At 48.6% G+C, this 21,037-nt stretch overlaps 1 protein-coding gene across 1 annotated transcript; it reads left to right on the forward strand.

The window, feature by feature from the left end:
• Positions 1-3,282: 3,282 nt before the first annotated feature.
• LOC109249155 (putative methyltransferase-like protein 7A) lies at positions 3,283-4,210 on the forward strand. The gene is given in 2 exon segments (XM_053895705.1): positions 3,283-3,695; positions 3,698-4,210. Coding segments are annotated over 2 exon segments (654 nt in total). The 5' UTR covers positions 3,283-3,505; the 3' UTR covers positions 4,162-4,210.
• The last annotated feature ends 16,827 nt before the right edge of the window (positions 4,211-21,037 follow it).

The following is a 21,037-nucleotide window of genomic DNA, read 5'->3' on the forward strand; positions in this document are numbered from 1 at the left end:
GCAGCACACCAAGCACACCCACCAAGCACACACTCAGTGGCCCCCTCCCTCCCGGCCTGGCTTCCCACCGAGCCTCTGGAGAGCTAGGAACCAGCAAGTGGTTTGGCTGCACTAAACCCGCGGAGGGTGGGGGACACTGTGGTGCTGCAGCTCCCCCCCTCTGCCCCGCAGGAGGAATGAGCTGCTCTTCTCCACGGAGGCTGAGGCGGAGGCGGTGGAGACGTTCTTTTGGCTCCTGGCTGCACTTTCAGAGCCATTGCTCACCATCCATCCCCTGGAAACACAGCCTCTGATTCCTAAAGAAGAAAAAAAGGCATGATCAGTTTTCATTAGCTTGGAATGCAAATGTTTGCGATCGTAACAAAAAAAAAGAAAAATATTTATCATGTCTGCACGGAATGTAATACTTTTTTTTTTTAAATCAAATACCGAAAGGCAAGAAAGCAACATAAATGACAGCCAACAGGCTACTTTCCTGACTATGTGAACCTGTAAAAAAAAAAAAAAAAAAGCCAACGCAGCAGGAAAGTGGGTAACAGACGCACATAATATGAGCTGGCAGTGTGCACAGGGTACTTAATCTACAGGTGCCTGGCGCTGTCCTAAGCACACAGCATCTGTTCACCCTTGAAGTTCTCACAACAGCTCCTCAGCCCAATGTCATCGTCCCCATTTTAAGAGAGGGGACAGAAGCACAACAAGTTTAAGAAAATGGGTCAATGTCACACAGCTAAGATGTCGAAAATCCAGGATCTGAACTCTGGCAGTTGAACCACTAGATTACTTACAAAGAAAAGAAAGAAAGAAAGGGAGAAAGGAAAAAGAAAGAAAGAAAGAAAGAAAGAGAGAGAGAGGGAGGGAGGGAGGGAGGGAGAAGGGAGGAAGGAAGGAAGGAATGAAGGAAGGAAGGAAGGAAGGAAGGGGAAGGGGAGGGGAGGGGAGGGGAGGGGAGGAGAGGGAAGGAAAGGAAAGGGAAGGGAAGGAAAGGAAGGAAGAAAATAGCAAATATGAAAAACAAAATGCTCCACCTCACTCAGATTAAAGAAATACAATAAGAATAACATACGGAAAGTCACATGCCCCCGTCACATTGTCAGGCTGCAAAACTTGGTAACGGTGATGGCGAGCATGTGGCCTTGTCCCTCGTTCATGGGATCACCCACTGGCGCATCCTCTTTGGAGAGCAAGTTGGCATAGCTCTCAAAGTTAAAGCCATTTGTGCTTACCTCAATCAACCAAACAAATAAAATGAGTACACTTGTCCTTGACCAAGTACACCCACCGCCAAGAATTTATCCTACAGATGCTCTCACCAAAAGTGCACACACGTGGTCTCTGCTGCCCTTGGTTTCCATCAGCGAAAAACAGGCAACAACACAAATGCCCATTAGTGGGAAGAGATTCGGTGGGTTAAGCTGTGTACATTCAAAAGGTGCTATTTACTGGGAAAAAAATCCTTTCTATGCTGATTGAGCTTTTGCCTTTATATATTGGTGGCACAGATCACTGCAGTTTTTTAAAACCCAAGAGGCTCATGCTGTCCAGCTACACCACGTCTACCCCCTCCCCTGTGGCTGGCCCCTGCTGTCCCCACAGTCACCTCCTGACCTCCTGGCCACTCCCTCACACTCACCAGGGACTCTGACACCTGGCTCCCGGGGCTCCTCTCCAGCCTGGCACCCCCACTCTCCAGGTAATAACCTGCCCAGCATCTCACCCTGACCGTTCCTTAAATCCTCAATTCCAGTGATGTTCCCATCCAAACTTTTCCTCTTGTCTCTGCCCGTGGCCACGCTCTAGACCCTAAACTGCTCCATCTCTTGGAGAGTCTGCCCTCACTCTATGGGACTGATCATAGCTATCTCACTCAGCAGCTGGGTTCTTCAGCCTCTCCAGCATCCCCAGGCCTGAACCCCATTATTGTTTTCTCCCCACCCACTACCCTCCTTGAGACTTTCTGTCCAGGTTGGACCTCTCAGACCCCTCAGTCTCTGAGGCCTGACTCTGTTCAGCCTCCTCCACCTGAACCCCTAGCCCGGCTGAGCCCCGCTCACCCTAAACGCTGAATCCTGCTTGAGTTCCAAACTGTAGAACATCTGTGAAGACCATACCATCAAGATGTGGTGTCACCACCAACTCACAGTCCCCAGGCTCAGCCACATCCTCTCTGCTACTGGGCCCCTCTCTCTGCTTTGGGTCAACAAGCTTTTCCAGTCCTCCTAGTTGCTATGGCAAAGCTTCTCCACTCTCTTCGTGTCCTCCCCCCTCCCCCCTTATCTTCAACAAAGTAACGTAGCATTCTTCTTCACTGAGAAAATCAGGCCATCTGGTAAAAACCTCTTACCTTCACTCCCCTGCCCAAACTTACCTCCCCACCCACCTTTTTCTTCCTCCCTCCAGGCTCTGAGGACAGACAGTCTCTCCACCAGGACACCAGCCTCTCTCACCTCCTCAGCTAGAGCATTCTATTCTTTGGTCACCACTTCTTAATACTGTCACCCTCTCATTCTCCTCTCCCTCTGCCTGTCTTTCCATCTGTCTGCATGCACTTCAGTGGGGTTGTGGGGGCAGAAGACAGGTGTCAGCAGGCTGCAGTTTGAATGGGGCGAGGGAGTGGGAACAATGAGTACCCACTACAATGTCTCATGCAGTTTGACAGTAAGAGAAAGTAAGGGGGGGGGGTTGGCTTGCATGGAAAGTGAGGTAAAGGAAAGGATTCCCATGGGATGGAAAGACTTGATGATGCAGGCTGGTGGGGGAAAAGGAGAGAGACCATAAGGAGAGATGTTAAAGATGGGGGGGGGGGGGGCGGTAGCTAATTAATTAGGGTTTTGGCTTTACCGGATGGGGCCAGCCTGGCTCAGAGGAGAAACACCTCTGTATGGCAGGAAGGAGCTAAGGATGGGCAAGGATATGGATAGATACTCAAAGGTGGGCAGAGGAGGCTAGTCCAGAGAAGTTTCTACAGACGATGAGAATGGCTATTTCTGCCTCCAGGGGTGACAAAAAACAACATTTTGTGAGGTCGTTCTGTCCCAATCCTCTCCACATGATCACCCTATGCATGTACTCTCTCTGGTCTCCGTCAGAAGTTACTCCCCTAAAAGAGATCAGCGGTCTTAGTGGAAACCACACAACACCAGCGTGGCCTTCTGGTTTCTCTTGGACTGTCATTTCCCAGCTGCACAACCTTGTAGTTCACCTCTGTGGGGCTCAGCTGCTTCTTCTATAAGATGGGAAGTGAATAGTGCCTGTCTCATGGGTTCTTTTAAGTAGTGAAGAAGAGAGTGTTAGAAAACGTACTTAAAGACTCGGTGTATGCGAGTTGTTGCCGATGTTGAAGTTATTGTGACAGATGGCCATTGCCATGCTCTTGGAGATTCCTATCCTCTCTTTTCTGGTAGGAGCCCCAGAACATTAGGACTTGAGACACCCCCTTTCTGGGTTTATCCCTCATTTGCTAACTCTGTGCTACTGGGGGTGTCTGCAGGGTCTTACGTTACCCATGGTGGTGCCACTGCCCCCACCCTGCTCTCCTCCTCCATCCCCGGGGTTTGTGCTCTCTTTCCTGCACACCAAGAGTCCTCAGCCACCTTCTCTCTCAGGCTGTTGCATCCTGGTACATCTATTTCCCATGTTCCTGCTGAACCTTCTGGGCTTGTGGAACCAGATATGCAAAAAATGGTTCCCCTACTTCTCGAGAAGTTCACCGTGATGTACAATGAACAGATGACAAGCAAGAAGCGCGAGCTCTTCAGCAACCTGCCGGAGTTTGCGGGCCCCTCCGGGAAGCTCTCTCTGCTGGAAGTGGGCTGCGGCACCGGGGCCAACTTCAAGTTCTACCCGGCTGGATGCAGGGTGACTTGTATCGACCCCAACCCCAACTTTGAGAAGTTCTTGATCAAGAGCGTCGCCGAGAACCGACACCTGCAGTTCGAGCGCTTCGTGGTGGCTGCGGGGGAGAACATGCAGCAGGTGGCCGATGGCTCCATGGATGTGGTGGTCTGCACCCTGGTCCTGTGCTCCGTGCAGAACCAGGAGCAGATCCTCCAGGAGGTGTGCCGAGTGCTGAGGCCGGTGAGTGAGGAGGAGGTGGAGGAGAGCCATCTTCACTGTGAGCAAGGCTGGATACCTATGGGCTTCAGGCACAGCTCCCACTGAGGGTGACCTTAGGCAAGTCCCTTCACTCATTCATTTATTCACCTACTTTTTTTTTAATGTTTATTTATTTTTGAGACACACAGAGAGACACAGAGAGAGCAGCAGAAGGGCAGAGAGAAAGGGAGACAAGAATCTGAAGCAGACTCCAGGCTCTGAGCCATCAGCACAGAGCCCAATGCAGGGCTGGAACCCACGAACCGCAAGCTCATGACCTGAGCCGAAGTAGGATGCTTAACCAACTGAGCCACGCATTTATTCACTTATTTATTCAACAAACATTTGGAGAATGTTGACTATGTGCAGCAACCCAGTATTTCTGGAGTGATCGATTCATCTCAGAGAGGTCAAACGACTTGCACAAAGGCACATAGCTCACAGAAATGGCAGAGACACAACTAAACTTCAGGCACGTTAACCTCTAGGTTAAGAAGAACTAGGCCAGAGAGCTTCTCCCCGTGCCACTGCTCTGGTGTCTTCCAAGTCCTATCACAGAGTTCGGTCTTCTAAAGATGAGAACAATGAACCCCCCACAGGGCATGCCAGAACATAGCCCTTCTCCAACAAAGGAGAACTTGCAAGGATGCAGATAGCTATCTTTATTTATGGAGCATGTTCGGTTTCTACTTTGGGGCCTCGGGAGTTATGTGCATACCATGGCCTAGCCTTTTTTCTGGTCAGTCATTTTTTGTTTGTGAAAAAACTACCTTGGGAAAGAAAGGAAGAATTGGGGAAAGCAGTTTCTCTAGAGACATGGCCTCACCTTACACCTTTGAACACTGTTAACTTTTCAGTGTTTCTTACTCCATGGTCTTTAATTATGAAGGCAATTAATTAGTGCATCCCAACTGTTCAAGAGAATTCAAAAAATCAAAGAAGAACATGGAGAGGGGGGAGGAATGCAAGTTCTCCTTTATTTGCCTAAATCCCTCTCCCTGATCCCGGACCCCTAACTCTTTAATTCCCTACCCTCCTCCCCTCTTTGCTCTTGACCCCATCAGTGTCTCCATCCCATAGCTGAGGCTTGGTTGAAATAATCTGTAACTTTACATTCTGGGGCACCTGGGTGGCTCAGTCGGTTGAGCATCTGGTTTGGCTCAGGTCATGATCTCATGGTTTGTGAGTTCGAGCCCCAGCATCGGGCTCTGTACTGACAGCTCAGAGCCTGGAACCTGCTTCGGATTCTGTGTCTCCTTCAGTCTCTGCCCCTCCCCTGCTCGTTCTCTCTCTCTCTCTCTCTCTCTCTCTCTTTCCCCCCTCTCAAAAATAAATAAACATTAAAAATTTTTGAAATAATCTGCAACTTCAGGTTCAACCTATTACTAAAAGTTTTCCCCCTTGTGTCCTGTTTCAAAGATCTTTGCTAATATAGAACATAGCTTAGAATCTGTTTATCTCATCCATTTATTTGCTACAGATTTTAGTCGATTTACTGCTCTCCACTGTTTCCCATTCTCTTTGCCTTTCTCTACCTTGAGGTTATTTTGTGTTTTTTCAAATTTAATTTTCATTTGTCTTAACTACCTTCTTGAGTTGTTTCTTGAGAAACAGTTCACAGAGACATCCTTGCAAGGTCTGAAAAATGTCTCCTCCCTCATGCTTACATAATATTTTGGCCAAGATTTGTGAATCTGAGTCTTTTCCCCCAGAAGTGGTAAGGGAGCATTGTCCCATGAGCCTGAGGATTTTCAAGTTGCAGACGATAGTCTGATTCTCTTTCTCTTTCCATTTCAGGTCACCTGTGTTTATTGTTTGTTGTTTTTATGGAGGGAGACTTTTAGGATTCTCATTTTGGTTTTTTTTTTCCTCTTTTTCTTTCTTTCTTTTTTTTTTAAGTCCTGAGAATTCACCAGGAAATGATTAGGTATATATCTTGTTTGTACTAATCTTGCTAGGCATTCAAAGAACAGTTTTTACATTAATACTCAAGTCTTTCTTTTAGCTCAGAGAAGTTTTTCTTCTCCTGTTTCTGTCTTTATTAGTTCTTTTCTATTTGTTCTTTTCTCTTCTTCTGGAACAGCTGCCATTCAGATAGAAGATCCCCCTAGCTTTGGCATCCTCGCATTTATCTTTACACTCATAATTTCCATTTTCTTCATGTTTGTATTCCATATTGTAAGATAGCTCCCCCATTTGATCTCCCAGAAGACTTCACCTGTCACTCAGCAATATTTGTTCTACTTTTCATTTTCTCTATTGAATTTTAAACTCAAGATTTTTTCTTAATTGCCAAGACCTCTTTCTTAGTCCCAGACCATTCTTAGCAATATGCGGTTGAATCCTCATAAAAGTATTTCTTTTGAGGGGTGCCTGTGTGACTCAGTCGGTTAAGCGCCTGACTCTTGGTTTACGCTCAGGTCGTGATCTCACGGTTGATGAGTTTGAGCCCCACGCTGTCAGTGCGGAGCCTGCTTGGGATTTTCTCTCTCCCTCTCTCTCTGCCTCTCCCCTGCTTGTGTTTTCTCCCTTGCTCTCTCAAAACTAAATAAATAAATTTTTTTAATTTTTTTAAAAAGAAGTATTTCTGGAGTGCCTGAGTGGCTCAGTCAGTTAAGCATCCTACTTCGGCTCAGGTCATGATCTGGTGATCTGTGAGTTCGAGCCCCACGATGGGCTCTGTACTGACAGCTCAGAGCCTGGACCCTGCTTCAGATTGGGTCTCCCTCTCTCTTTACCCTTCCCCCACTCACATTCTGCCTCTCTCTCCCAAAAATAAACATTAAAAAAAAAGAAGAAGAAGCATTTCCGTTGGGGGCAGGCACCTGGCTGGCTCAGTCAGAGGAAAATGCAACTCCTTTTTTTTTTTTTTAATTTTTAAGAAAAAATTTGTCAATGTTTATTTATTTTTGAGAGACAGAGAGAGACAGAGAATGAACAGGGGAGGGACAGAGAGAGAGGGAGACACAGAATCTGAAGCAGGCTCCAAGCCCTAAGATGTCAGCACAGAGCCAGACGCAGGGCTCTAACTCACGAACCATGAGATCACGACCTGAGCCGAAGTCAGTTGCGTAACTGACTGAGCCACCCAGGCGCCCCAGAGGAGAATGCAACTCTTGATTTTGGGGTTGTGAGTTCAAGCCCCACATGTAGAGATTACTATAATAAATAAATAAATAAACTTAAAAAAAAAAAGAAGTATTTCTGTGGGGGCACATTGTTTTCAAGTTCTATTTGTTCCCTTCCCATTTTCCCCAGTAGGAGGCACTGATTCTGATTGTGCACATCGGTGTTGTCTCTTCAGGCTGGCAGCGAAGGGGCAGGTAGACATTTCTCCTTGCCTGAAAACTGGAGAGAGCTTCTAGGTTCTCCGGGGGCTCCGGGTATGAACAGATAAGGGCAGTTTTGTCCCAGCTCAGGCACAGTGGGTCCTCGCTAGGGCGACCACTGTCAGTAGGTTTAGGGGGCTTCTCCCCAGATCTTTTGCACAGTGGCCAGGGCTGAGTCCTTTCCTTGCCCTGAAGGAGTGGATCTACTCACTGAGATGCCTCGGGGGTGGAGGGGGTCTTGGCCCTGCTGGGCAAATAAGCTTCTACCCAGCCTCTGGTTCCTCCTTTGCTTCCTGTGTAGCCCTCTTCTTTCCCACCACTGGCTCAACATTCAACTTGTTTGCCTTAATTAGTGTGTTTAAAAAAACTTACAGTTCTCCTCCTGCATGTCCCCTTTACTACTCACACAGAGCACTTCACTTCTGACACTTCCAGTCACAGGGTGTGGGAGTCTTTCCCATACAATGCAATTCTGTGACACCAGCTAGGTGTCCTGTGACCTAACTCCATTCTGACCCTATCTAGACTTGAGATGGTGTCAGCTCCCACAGGCTAAGGGCTCGGTCCTACCAGGCTGCCCCTCTTCAGAGATCTGAGGCTTCCACGGCCCCCTCCCTGGATTCAATTTGCCAGAATGGCTCACAGAACTAAAGGAAACACTTATGTTTACCAGGTTATTAAATGATGTGATAGGGGCACCTGGGTGGCTCAGTCAGTTAAACGTCCGACTTCGGCTCAGGTCATGATCTCACGGTTTGTGGGTTCGAGCCCCACATCGGGCTCTGTGCTGACAGCTCGGAGCCTGGAGCCTGCTTTGGATTCTGTGTCTCCCTCTCTCTCTGCCCCTCCCCAACTCGCGCTCTGTCTCCCTCTGTCTCAAAAATAAATAAAAACATTAAAAAAAAAAAAGGATGTGATAAAAGATATGTATGAACAACCAGATAGGGCAAAGGGCAAAGTCTGGGAGGGTCCTGAGTCCAGGAGCTTCTGTCCCTATAGGGTTGGGGTATGTCACCCTCCCAGTAAGTGAATATGTCCACCAACGTGGGAGTCCCCCCAAACCCTGACTATTAGGATTTTATGGAGGCTTCCTCACATAAACACGATCAATTATTAAGTCCATTTCCAGCCCCTCTCCCCTCTCTAGAGGACAGGGGTGAGGCTGAAAATTGCAAGTTTCTAATCATGCTCGGTTTTGTGGTCAGCCCCCATCAAGCAGCCATCCGGGAGCCCATCCAGAGTCGCCTCAATAGAATAAAAGATGCTCCCTAGTGCTCTTATCACTTAAGAATTTGGGGCGCCTGAGTGGCTCAGTCAGTTGAGTGCCCGACTTCGGCTCAGGTCATGATCTCACGGTTCGTGGGTTCAAGCCCCACTTCGGGCTCTGTGCTGACAGCTCGGAGCCTGGAGCCTGCTTTGGGTTCTGTGTCTCCCTCTCTCTCTGTCCCTCCCCCACTCGTGCTCTGTCTCTCTCTCTCTCTCTCTCTAAAAAATAAATAAACATTTAAAAAAAATTTTTTAACAGAATTTACAAGGGCTTAGGAGCTGTCCTAATGTTCTTGTCCCTTAGAAATTTACAAGGGTTTTAGGAATTCTGTGCTGGAAACTGGGATCAGAGAGCAATACACATTTTTTTTTTGTATTATCTCACAGTCAGTTACGATTTGTTCTACTTTCTGGCTTCCAGAAGCATTCTACAATCATCTCCTTTGCTGTTTTCTCGGTCTTATGTGTAATCGGTTCTGCTATAACACAACATAAGCATTCCTAAAAAACACCCCACCGTGCAAAACCCTGCAACATGACCACAGGGCTTATGAGGGAAAAAATAGGGTTCGGAGCACAATACTTAAAAATTTCATCAGTGACACGTTAAAAAAAGATAAGAACCTAATGAAAATGGTAGCACGGTTTTACACATACGAAATGGTTAAGAAACACATAAAGACTACAATAAATTAGGCATTTTACCTGGAAAGAGACTCAGTTGGCTTGTGGACGTGGGCATGGGAAGGGTTGCAGCTTGTTAGCTATGGTGAGGTTACTGCAAGTTACCCGCGAGAGGAAGGTTATCTGAAGTCCAGTGAAGGGTGGTCCCACCTGGTGTGGGTGGGCGGCACTGGATAGATGTTAGAGTTGTACGCATTTTGTTATTCCTACACGACCCAGTTAGACTGGGTGCAGTTTGCTGTGTTCATCCACGTTCCTCACAGACAAAATTGTGCATGAGGAAACCTGAAATGCATACTACGCACGAATTGATCCATAATATATCGTGTCAAAACCAATTCTCATTTTCAAAACAACAACATCTAAATTTTTATTTGTTTTAATTATTTATGTTTATTTATTTACTTTAAGAGAGAGAGAGTGAGCACAAGTGGGGGAGGGGCAGAGAAGAGAGACAGAATCCCAAGCAGGCTCCACGCCATCAGTGCAGAGCTCGATGCGGGGCTCGAACTCACGAACTGTGAGATCATGACCTGAGCTGAGATGAAAAGTCAAATGCTTACCAACTGAGCCACCCAGGTGCCCCTCAGTTTTTAAAATAAACAAACCTCACCTCAGTGTCGTGGGTTTCAGAAGGGAGCAGAGTTAAATATGTGTGTTCAATCTGCCAGATTTAACTGGAAGCTGTCGGTTTCTTTACCCGAGTGTCTCCCACAAGTAGACAGCGGGATCTTAGGGCCTAAGGACTGGTGACTCTATCTGCACATCCCCATTGTCTGGCATAGCATCTGACCTTAATTTGGTGCTCACTAATGTTTATTAAAAACAATTGACAGGAGGAGAGCCTGGGTGGCTCAGTTGGTTAAGTGTCCAGCTCTTGGTTTCAGCTCAGGTCATGATCTCATGGTTCATGGATGGAGTCCTACTCGGGATTCTCGCCCTCTCCCTCTCTCTGCCCCTCCCCCACTCGTGTTCTCCCTCTCTCCCTCTCTATCTCTGTCAAACATAAACGTTTTATTTAAAATCTGTAAAAAAAAAAAAAAGTTGACATGAAAGTTGTTGTGTAACCATTGAATGCATCAAACACAAAATTTTTGTGTAAATTTATGAGGACAGACTCTTTTCAATAGATTCCTGTCTCCAGGAGATGCCCTTGACTTCAAGGAACATACAGCCGCCAAACGTTCCAGCTGGAATTTCTCCAGTCAACAGTCCTTCAGCCCAGCTAGACACTTCCTGTTTGAAACCTAACAAGAGAGACCCAGAATGCTCTGGAAGGGGCTGCCTTCTCTTGGCCAACATTGCAGCTCCCACAGGCCCACTGGCAGGGAGCTATCTCTTCCCGCTATCTCCACATACACTGACATGGGGAGAAAGTACGTAGGCACCCCATGAGCCTCTGCGCATCAGGGCTCAAGGCCCACCTCTGTCAGTCAGGCTCCAATAAGGAGACAGCAGTCACACTATTTGAACAGAGAGAACTCAATGTAAAGAATTGTTAACCCGGTGTAGAGTGTTGACCGGGCACTTGAAAGGGTAAAAAGAGATATGACGGGACGGGCCCAAGGGGAAGCAGCTACCATAACTAGGTCTGAGGGAACAAAGAAAAGAGATTAGGGTTGTGTTCCCAGCAGGAGCAGGCAGGGGCCCTGCTGGTGCAGTAGCCAGGGGAACCAGGAGAGGGCTTCCTTTCTTCCCGCCTAATCCAATTCCAAAGCTACTAGGTGGGAAAGCAGGCATCCAGGCCAAGGTTTCTTGGGGGAGTTTCTTGTCCCAACACAGAAGACATCTGTGCTGAGGACAGTGGCTGCGAGGGGAGATTGGTTGTACACAAAGGAATGCTGGAAGAAGGAAACTAGAATGAACCATGCGGTACTGAGATTCAGATTGAAGGTATAAGCGTGCTCATGACTTTCAAGATAGACAAATACATGAAAATACATAGATTTTGGGGTGCCTAGGTGGCTCAGTTGGTTATGCGTCCGACATCGGCTCAGGTCAGGATCTCACAATTGGTGGGTTCGAGCCCCACGTTGGGATCTGCACTGACAGTGCAGAGCCTGCTTGGGATTCTCTCTCTCTGTCTTACTCTCTCTCTCTCTCTCTCTCTGCCCCTCCCTGCTCTTCTTCTCTCTCAAAATAAATAAATACACTTAAAAAAAATTTTTTAAATCACAATAGACTTAAAAAAAGAAACTACATAGATTTAAACTGTATATGTGTGTATACATATACGCATATGCATATATATACATATAGTCCCTTACTTTCTCCATTGATGATGTTTTAGATTTTATAAAATATTATGTTTACTCTATATATCATATATTTCCATTAAGTCTCTTTATCAGTTGATGGGGGTGGGGGGAGGGGAAAGTGGGTGATGGGCAACGAGGAGAGCACCTGTTGGGATGAGCACTGGGTGTTGTATGGAAACCAATTTGACAATAAATTTCATTTTTAAAAAAAGTCTCTTTATCTCCACATTGTCCACTACCTGAACAAGTTTAGAATCACTGATCTAGAATGTTGGTCTAGAATGTTGGAGCTTGAAGGCACACTCATTCCTGTCTTAAGGGTCAAAAACTCATGGACAAGATTTCAAAAGCCATCAGCCCAGATCATGATTTCTAAATACCATTCCCCCCACAAAGGAAACCAAAGTTCCTTGGAGAAATGGCTAATTCCAGTGCCGGCAGCAAAGATGTCACAAAATGTTTCAAGATTATCTTCATCCAGAAAGTTAGGAAGTGTTTCAAGAATGGAGGGGATTAAAACAAAAATTTTTTTAGGGGCACCTGGGTGGTTCAGTCAGTTGAGCGTCTGACTTCAGCTCCAGTCATGATCTCATGGTCAGTGAGTTTGAGCCCCGCATCAGACTCTGTGCTGACAGCTCAGAGCCTAGAGCCTGCTTTGGATTCTCTCTCTCTCTCTCTCTCTCTCTGCCCCTCCTCCACTCACACTCTGTCTCTCTCTCTCTCTCTCTCTCTCTCTCTCCCTCTCTCTCTCTCTCTCAAAAATGAAATAAAAACATTAAAAAATTTTTATATTTATTTTTGAGACAGAGACAGAGTGCGAGCAAGGAAAGGGCAGAGAGAGAGGGAGACACAGAAAGAGGGAGACACAGAATCTGAAACAGACTCCAGGCTCTGAACTGTCAGCACAGAGCCTGACGCAGAGCTCAAACTCTGGAACAGTGAGATCATGACCTAGGCCGAAGTCAGACGCTTAACCAACTGAACCACCCAGGTGCTCCTTCACAAAGTGCATTTTAAATACAAAGAGGAAAAAAGTAACTTACAGTGGTGGAAACTGGAAGACAGTCATCAAAGTTAACATCACCAGGGAGGCCTCGGGTGGCTCAGTCAGTTAAGCGTCCAACTTCGGCTCAGGTCATAATCTTGGAGTTTGTGGGTTTGAGCCCCGCATCGGGCTCTATGCTGACAGCTCTGAGCCTGGAGCCTGCTTCGGATTCTGTGTCTCCTTCTCTCTCTGCCCCTCCCTTGCTCATGCTCTGTCTCTGTCTCTCAAAAATAAAAAAAAATTTAAAAGGTTTTTTAATATTAAAAAAAAAAGTCAACATCACCAGAAATGGAATAAATTGAAATCGTGCACTGCGTGATAGAATTCAGCACCTATCACTTCTGCGATACTCCTGCCAAAAAGGCATAACACAAGTCTAATCACGACAAGACATCAGACAAACCCAAACCAAGGGACCTTCTACAAAATAGCTGGCTTATCATCCTCAGAAGTGTCAAGGTCATGAAAATCAAGACTCAGGAACTATTCCAGACTGAAAGGGACCAAGAAGACTGACAACCAAATACACTAAGGCCTGATTTTGAATGGCATCCTTTTGCTAAAAAGGACGTTATTGGGACAACTGGTAAAACTCGAATAGGGTCTCAGGATCAGATGGCAGTGATGTATCCATGTTAATCTCCTGATTTTGATGGCTGTAATGTGGCTAAGTGAGAGAGAGAGAGAGAATGTCCTTGTTTGTAGAAGATACACATTAAAGTAGTTGGGAGTAAGGAGACATCAGGTCAGCAACTAACTCTCAAATGACCAAAAAATTTGTTTCTTTGTACTATTCTTGCTTTTCCATACATTAAAAATGATTCCAAAGAAAATAAATGCAAAAGTTTATTTCAGCTGTGGCCAAAACTCTGACGCTTTATCTCGCGAAAAACAAAGACTGTAGCCAGTTTGATCTGCCAAACCTGTTCATCTTGACGGTCTGGGTCAGGCTGCCAGGCGTGGGATGGGCAAACAGTTCTCTGTCCAGAGGATCAGACTGGAGGTAGGGCTGGGGAGGGCTGGAATGGCAGCTTGAGCCATGGTTTATGCAAGGAAACTCAGTACTGACCATTCAGGAGGATGTTAGAAGCTATGGCCTCTAGGGTTTGGGATAGGAGAGGAAGCAAGCCAGGATTCTTTCCACACCCTACTAGGACTAAGCTCATCCTATAAAGCCCCAAAGGCTCGGAGAATGAGGAGCCCAAGGAAGAGAAGGGGAGATAGTGAGGGAGAGTGGAGAGAGAATATAACCTTTGATTTCTGGTATCGTCACACTGTTGACACATCAGTATGTATTTAATCCATAAAGTCATCAAATTCTGTTGTCCTTGGACCTCTGTGCCATTTCCCTGGGTTGTGTCCCCAGCAGGAGCAGGCAGAGGCCCTGCTGGTGCAGCAGCCAGGGGAACCAGGAGAGGGCTTCCCTGAAAGCAGGCATTCCAGACGCTAGTCACGCAGGATTTAGGCGGGTTTTTTCCTTTCCACCCAGCAAAGCTGCCACTTCATTTTTGCATGTCTTTAACAGGTTTGATAATTTCCCAGAAATAGTTCTGCAAATTTCATAAATGGGAAAGAAATACGTGTTTGTTGATGCGTACCTCTTCGGTGCAACTGTGAGCCACCATAAGGCCAGAAGAATGCAAGGACAACCTCATGTTGCACTCTTCCCACTCCCTCCCAGTCCCTAACAAGGGCTGGTCCACAGCAGGTGTTCAAGGAATGATTTTTTTTTTCCTGCCTGTATGTGTTTTAACTGACTTTCTTCATGTTGGGGTGGCAGAGATCAATCAAATCACTACACCACTTCCCACCATTTTTCTGCCTGCGAAGGCTCTCTAGGGCACCTCATGCTAATCCGTGTATGTGAATGGCTAGAATCGTGTGTTTAATTACTGAGAGATGCAGCCGCAGCAATTTCTTACTTGACACATCCCCAAAGGCAAGGGAATTAAAAGCAAAGATGAACTATTGGAACCTCATGAAGATAAAAAGCTTCTGCACAGCAAAGGAAACAATCAACAAAACTGAAAGGCAACCAATGGAATGGGAAAAAGTATTTGCAAATGACATATCGGACAAAGGGATAGTATCCAAAATCTATAAAGAGCTCACCAAACTCCACACCCGAAAAACAAATAATCCAGTGAAGAAATGGGCAGAAAACATGAATAGACACTTCTCTAAAGAAGACATCCGGATGGCCAACAGGCACATGAAAAGATGCTCAACGTCGCTCCTCATCAGGGAAATACAAATCAAAACCATACTCAGATATCACCTCACGCCAGTCAGAGTGGCCAAAATGAACAAATCAGGAGACTATAGATGCTGGAGAGGATGTGGAGAAACGGGAACCCTCTTGCACTGCTGGTGGGAATGCAAACTGGGTCAGTCGCTCTGGAAAACAGTGTGGAGGTTCCTCAAAAAATTAAAAATAGATCTACCCTATGACCCAGCAATAGCACTGCTAGGAATCTACCCAAGGGATACAGGAGTACTGATGCATAGGGGCACTTGTACCCCAATGTTTATAGCAGGACTCTCAACAATAGCCAAATTATGGAAAGAGCCTAAATGTCCATCAACTGATGAATGGATAAAGAAATTGTGGTTTATATACACAATGGAGTACTACGTGGCAATGAGAAAATGAAATATGGCCCTTTGTAGCAACATGGACGGAACTGGAGATTGTGATGCTACGTGAAATAAGCCATACAGAGAAAGACAGATACCATATGTTTTCACTCTTATATGGATCCTGAGAAACTTAACAGAAACCCATGGGGGAGGGGAAGGAAAAAGAAAAAAAGAGGTTAGAGTGGGAGAGAGCCAAAGCATAAGAGACTCTTAAAAACTGAGAACAAACTGAGGGTTGATGGGAGGTGGGAGGGAGGGGGGGTGGGTGATGGGTATTGAAGAGGGCATCTTTTGGGATGAGCACTGGGTGTTGTATGGAAACCAATTTGACAATAAATTTCATATATTAAAAATAATAATAATAATAATAATAATTACTGAGAGATGGATAGTTAGCTGCCCTAAGAAACCAGTATGTTCTGGCTCTTGGAGATAAGAAGCTGACACTGGGGATAGAATAGCATGGCTAAAATATTGACTACTGCTAGGCTCACAGACCCGCCTCCCCACCATGGCCCACCCACGTGGGTCGCTGTCCGTTGTGCTGAATGGTCAGTTTGCTGCAACAAGGAAGGACAGATCCCCTGCCCAGAATCAGGAGTATAGGAGGGAGTTGAAAGTAGGCTTTCCCCATCATAGATATTCCCGAAAGCCTGAAGAAAGCTCAATGGGCCCTGACTGGAAACTGCTAGAATCTAGATAAAGGAGAGAGGTTCTCAAGGAACCAAGATGGAGCTTCAGATCTGGCGAGCTGGATTTGGGAGCTCTGAGGGCAGTGAGGGTGTCCTCAGGCTGGGCCCATCCCCAGGGCTAGGGGTTCTGCCCCCAGGAGCAGCAACAGCAACAATGAACACAATGCCTTCTAGGACTTGGCTGGGCCCTTTTCAGGCGGTTCTATCTGAAAAGCATCTGCATATCACAGAGCCCAAGTCAACAACACCATCAGCCCACAGAGGTAGGGGTGCTCAGTTCAGCCCCAGGACCTTACCCTCCCAGCCCTTGGGACCCAGTTACTGGCAACGGACATCACATATATCCCATCCCATCGTGATAAGGTGGCAGCCAGGCGCGTGTCTGCTCCTGCCTGGGTCCAGCATCTGACCCCAGTGTGACCTTTCTCCTCCCCAAACTGGGCCTGACTCATGCCTCCAGAATGGGAACCTGGGGATTCCTGCTGCCCAGCAGTAGCTGACTCATAGCTAGTCCAGGGGTAGCTGTGGAAGGGACTCAGGGCGGCTGTCGGCAATCAGGGAGGAGATCCCTGTCATGTCCTGAGTATGTACCATGTACCACGTACTGCCACATTTCATTGGTATCCTGGAGGTGGGGGGGGGGGGGAGGGGATGGATGGATTTCTGCCCGTTTTCTGCATGAATGAATGACATGTTATGCCCTGTGTTCCGCACACGATTCCCACACTCATGTGCACCCTGGACACACACGTGTGGACTTTGGGATTCCTGGGTTGTGAACAGGAGGAGTGAGGGAGCTGAAGCTGGCAGGAAGCCGTGATCCCCAACCTCGCCTGCAGGGGCCGCTGCCACAGACGGGAGCTCCAAAGGGGGAGAGCTCGCCTAGGGCACAGTCCTCCTGCTGGCCTGAGGCAGCAGGTGGCACCGTGGGGCTGCAGGCGGCCTGCTAGTCTTCAGGAGAAGGGGGACATTCTGGAGAGAAGACAGCCTGATTCCCTGCATTATCTGGGATGACCTCCTGCCAAGATGGGCAGGGGGCTCCAAGAGAAAGGAATAGACAGCTTGAACTCGGGAAGGGGAGAGTGGGGGGGAGGGGGGGCAAGTGAGTGGAATTGAGCCCAGGGGAACAGGAGGAGATGAGAAAGGGAAGAGGAGGTGTGGAGGGGACTGAGGAGCCAGGGGAAGGATAAGGGGAAGAAGAGTGAAATAGAGGGAGCTAGAAAGGAAACCAGAGAGAGAGGAGTAAGGAGGGCTGTGGGAGAGAAGAGGAAGAAGAAAAGTGGAAAGAGGATTCGCAGAGATGGCACGAGGAGCCTGAGAGAGTGCCTTTTCCAGAACCAGGAGCCGTCCTGGCAGGCCTCCCTTTCCCCTCTCCTGGGCTAGTCAGACAAGACCACCGTCCACCTCGCCCTGCCAGCAGCATCCCCCCTGGGGGGCTGCATTCTGCCCCAGGCCCATGTGAGGACAACCTCCAAGGAAACACGAGTGGCAGATGCCCCAGGAGGGCAGAGGCGGGGGCACTGGGTCAGGGCATCTCTCGACCTCACTCACTCAGCGGCTCCCCCGGGGTGGGGAGAAAGCAGGGACCCCTGAGATGGAGCTGGAAGTTCTTCTTATCGTCCGAATACCATTGGTCTGCTCTGGGTGGGTCCCTTCCCTCCGATTTCTGCTTCTGCGGAGTCAGAAGAGGAGCAGTAAATTGCAGAGATTTGGAGACTTTCGGAGCTAGGCGAGTCCAGGTGCCTAAACTGTCACCCCATCTTCCCCATCCTCCCAGCCCTGGGAGCCTGGGTAATGAGAGAGCAGTTGAGGCCGCAAGGAGAGAAGGAGGCCTCAGCCAGGACCGCGTCCACTGCTTTTCACTTTGGACGTGCCCCAGGCCCCTCCCAGGGCACTCCGAGAGCTTAGTGAGCATGCCCAGAGCCCACCCCCAGCCATTGTGTGGCCAGCGGAGGCCTGTTTGTCCATGGGCTCTTCCCCTTCCGGTTTCTGTGCCCTGGAACCAGGCCCAGGTAGAGAAAGCGTGTTCTTAATCGGCTACTCCAAGTGGCAGGGAGAAAGTTGCCCCACTCTCCATGTCTCAGATGAGAACACTAAGGTTTTGAGAAGCGACCTGTCTTATCTAAGGGCCTGTGGAACAAACCAGCCTTTGAGGCTTACAGGGGAGAGGTGATAGAGTCAAGGCCATGGTGGGGACCCTGGCCTGCTCTTCCTCCAGCTCTGGCTCCCTGCCTCAGGGTCACAGCCTGGCTCAGCCCCCGCCCCCAGATCCATACCCACTCCTCAATCCTCCCTCCATGAAACCTGAAGTCGGATCACCCCATCCTTCCCCATTCCCGTAGCACTGCAGACCCTGCATCTGACCACAGCTCTCCCTGGCCTAAAAAGCCTTCAGTGGCTCCCACCTACCCTTGAGACACAGTACACACTCCTCAATGTGGTCGCCAAGACTGCTGGGTCACTTTCTGGCCTCATCTCTACCCACTCCCAGCCCAACTCCCCCCAGGGCCCTCCAGCCACACAAATGCTTTCAGGTCCCCCAGCTCAGTCTGCAAGGCTCCACTAAGCCTTACTCCACACAGCCTCACATCACCATTCTGGGGGGTTCGAGGGCAGCCTTCACAGCTCCTGTAGCCCGCCGTGCTCCCCCTCTGAATGCCTTTCTGAGTCCCGCTCTATGCAGGCAGGACCCACCCAATCTTTGCCAAACGATTGTCCTCAGCCCCTGGCACACTGCTCAGCACTTAGTAGGTGTTTTATAAGTTTTGTGTAATAATGGTTAGACTCTGTTTCAATGATGGTGTTTGTGGCGCCCCTCTCCACCAGCGCAGGCCAAGGAGATGCTCAGGGGGGTGGGTAACCGGCAGCCACTTTCCTCTTGCCCTCCCCCCTCCCATGCTCCCTCTCTGGGCACTAAGCCTGCCCCTCCTCACAGGCCCACTGCAGTGCCGGAGGCCCTGAGGTCTATGCCCGGGACAGTTGGCTGGACAGTGAGAAAGTTGGGTGCACATCTCATCAACACAAAGCTCCCTGCACGCCTCGATCCTCTGGGACACTATGGTGGGTGGCCAAGACCGCCTGAGACTCCCCTCCCACCACCTGCCGGCAGGTCTCTGGGCCTCTGCAGAGCCCCCCCTAGGGGCTCCAAAGGGCAACATCACCTTGTTCTCAAGAGCTCTCCCCCGCTTCACTCTCTGGAGCTGCCAGAGCAGGGAGATGACGCACTCAGGCCCCACCCTTGGGAAGCTTCCCGGCTGGCAAATGAGGAATGAGCCCGTCACCCTGGGCCCAGACAGACCCAGCGACAAGGCCAGGCCAAGATGCGGGCAGACGGGTGCTGTTGGATGACGACAGCCCACAGTTCTAATGGCTACTTCTCATTAAGCACTTACTAAGTACAAGACTCCACGCTAAGCAATTTATAGATGTTTTTGCACCTACTCTTTCCCACAAGTCTATGGTGTAGCATCCTCCTTATTTTTGCAGATTGGAAAAGGAACCTGAGAGAGCTCTAGCAATCACCCTGGTTAGGCAACACACCTAACCAGTGGGAGGGCCGAAATGCAAATCCAGGTCGGCCAACTTCAAAGCCTCTGTGTTTCCATCCACCCCAATTCATGGCCACCCCAAACTCTAGCTGGTGGGGGGGGGTCCAGAAAAGCCTCAAGGACTCCTCACTGCCAATAGCATAACCTATCCCAGCCGAGGTGCCCCACAACCTGGCCCCTGCCTGCCTTTCTGCCGTCACCCCGCCCACACCCACCACACCTCAGATTTCTATCTGGACTTTTTCCAAGTCGAGCCCCCCAAGCTTGCTTCTGCTATTCACGCAAGCTCAAATGCTTGTCCCATTTTACAGATGAGAAAACAGAGGATTAAGAAGGCTAAGTAACTAGCCCAAGGTCACACGGTTGCTTAGAACCCAGGTCATTAGAGCATCAAGTAATAAAGCATTAATTTGTGTTACAGACAATTAGGGAATGGGAATTAGCAGGACGTGCTGCTAATGGGGCAGAAGAAAGTAGAGGAGAGAGATCAGGTGAATTCCAGAGTGGAGGGGACCAGGCCAGGCCTTGAGGAATGGCAGGAGACAGATGGGCTAACTTTAGAGAGAACAGTGTAAGAAAAGTATAAGGGCAAGAGAAAAAAGAGAGGGAGAGAGAGCGTCTGGAAGGCCCAGTCCGTTAAGCATCTGACTCTTGATTTCTGCTCAGGTCATGATCTCACGGTTCATGAGATCGAGCCCCACATGGGGCTCCGTGCTGACAGTGCAGAGCCTGCTGGGGATTCTTCTCCCTCTTTCTCTCTCTCTCTCTCTCTCTCTCTCTCTGCCTCTCCCCTGCTGGCATGCATATACACATGCACTCATGCTCTCTCTCTCTCTTCTTCTTTTTCAAAATAAATAAATAGACTTTTTAAAAAAGCCTTAAAAGAGAGAGAGAGGTAGAGTAAGGGGTGTCAAGATTAAGAAGGCAATGTGACATGGTGGCAAGAGTAGTGGCATGGGGGCCAGGACACCCAATGTGTCCCACAAACGACTCTGTGATGTTGGACAAGGCCCTTCCCTCTCTGGGAGATGCCTTCTCTGTAAATGAAAGACTGATGAGCCTTGGTGGTCTCCAGAGTCCCACCAGGCCCAGTCATCTTAGGATTCTGACTGTGTGTGTTGCCACTGGGCCTCAAAACACAGGATCTAACACCAGACTCACTGACGTGGGGCACAGACTTGGACACCAAGTTCAAGCAGGAGCCAGCAGCCAACATGGCACCTGAAAGGACACACCGGAGGGCTGGTCCCAGTTACACACCGGGAGCTGTCCCTGTATCCCCCTTCTCCATGAATGAATCCGTGCTCTAAGCATGTCTGGGCTCCCCACAGTGAGTCCAGTCCTGGAACAGAGGGGTGAATGAGTCAAGGCGGAATTGGGTGCTCTGCCCACCAGTAGCTAAAAGCCTGGACCCCAGTTTATCCTTAGGAAAGGGGAAGAAAATGGGGATCGTTGACGAAGGGACAGAGAAAACTTCCTG

Source organism: Panthera pardus, unplaced genomic scaffold, assembly GCF_024362965.1.
Source record: "Panthera pardus isolate Hobbes unplaced genomic scaffold, ASM2436296v1 HiC_scaffold_6, whole genome shotgun sequence".
Lineage (NCBI taxonomy): Eukaryota > Metazoa > Chordata > Mammalia > Carnivora > Felidae > Panthera > Panthera pardus.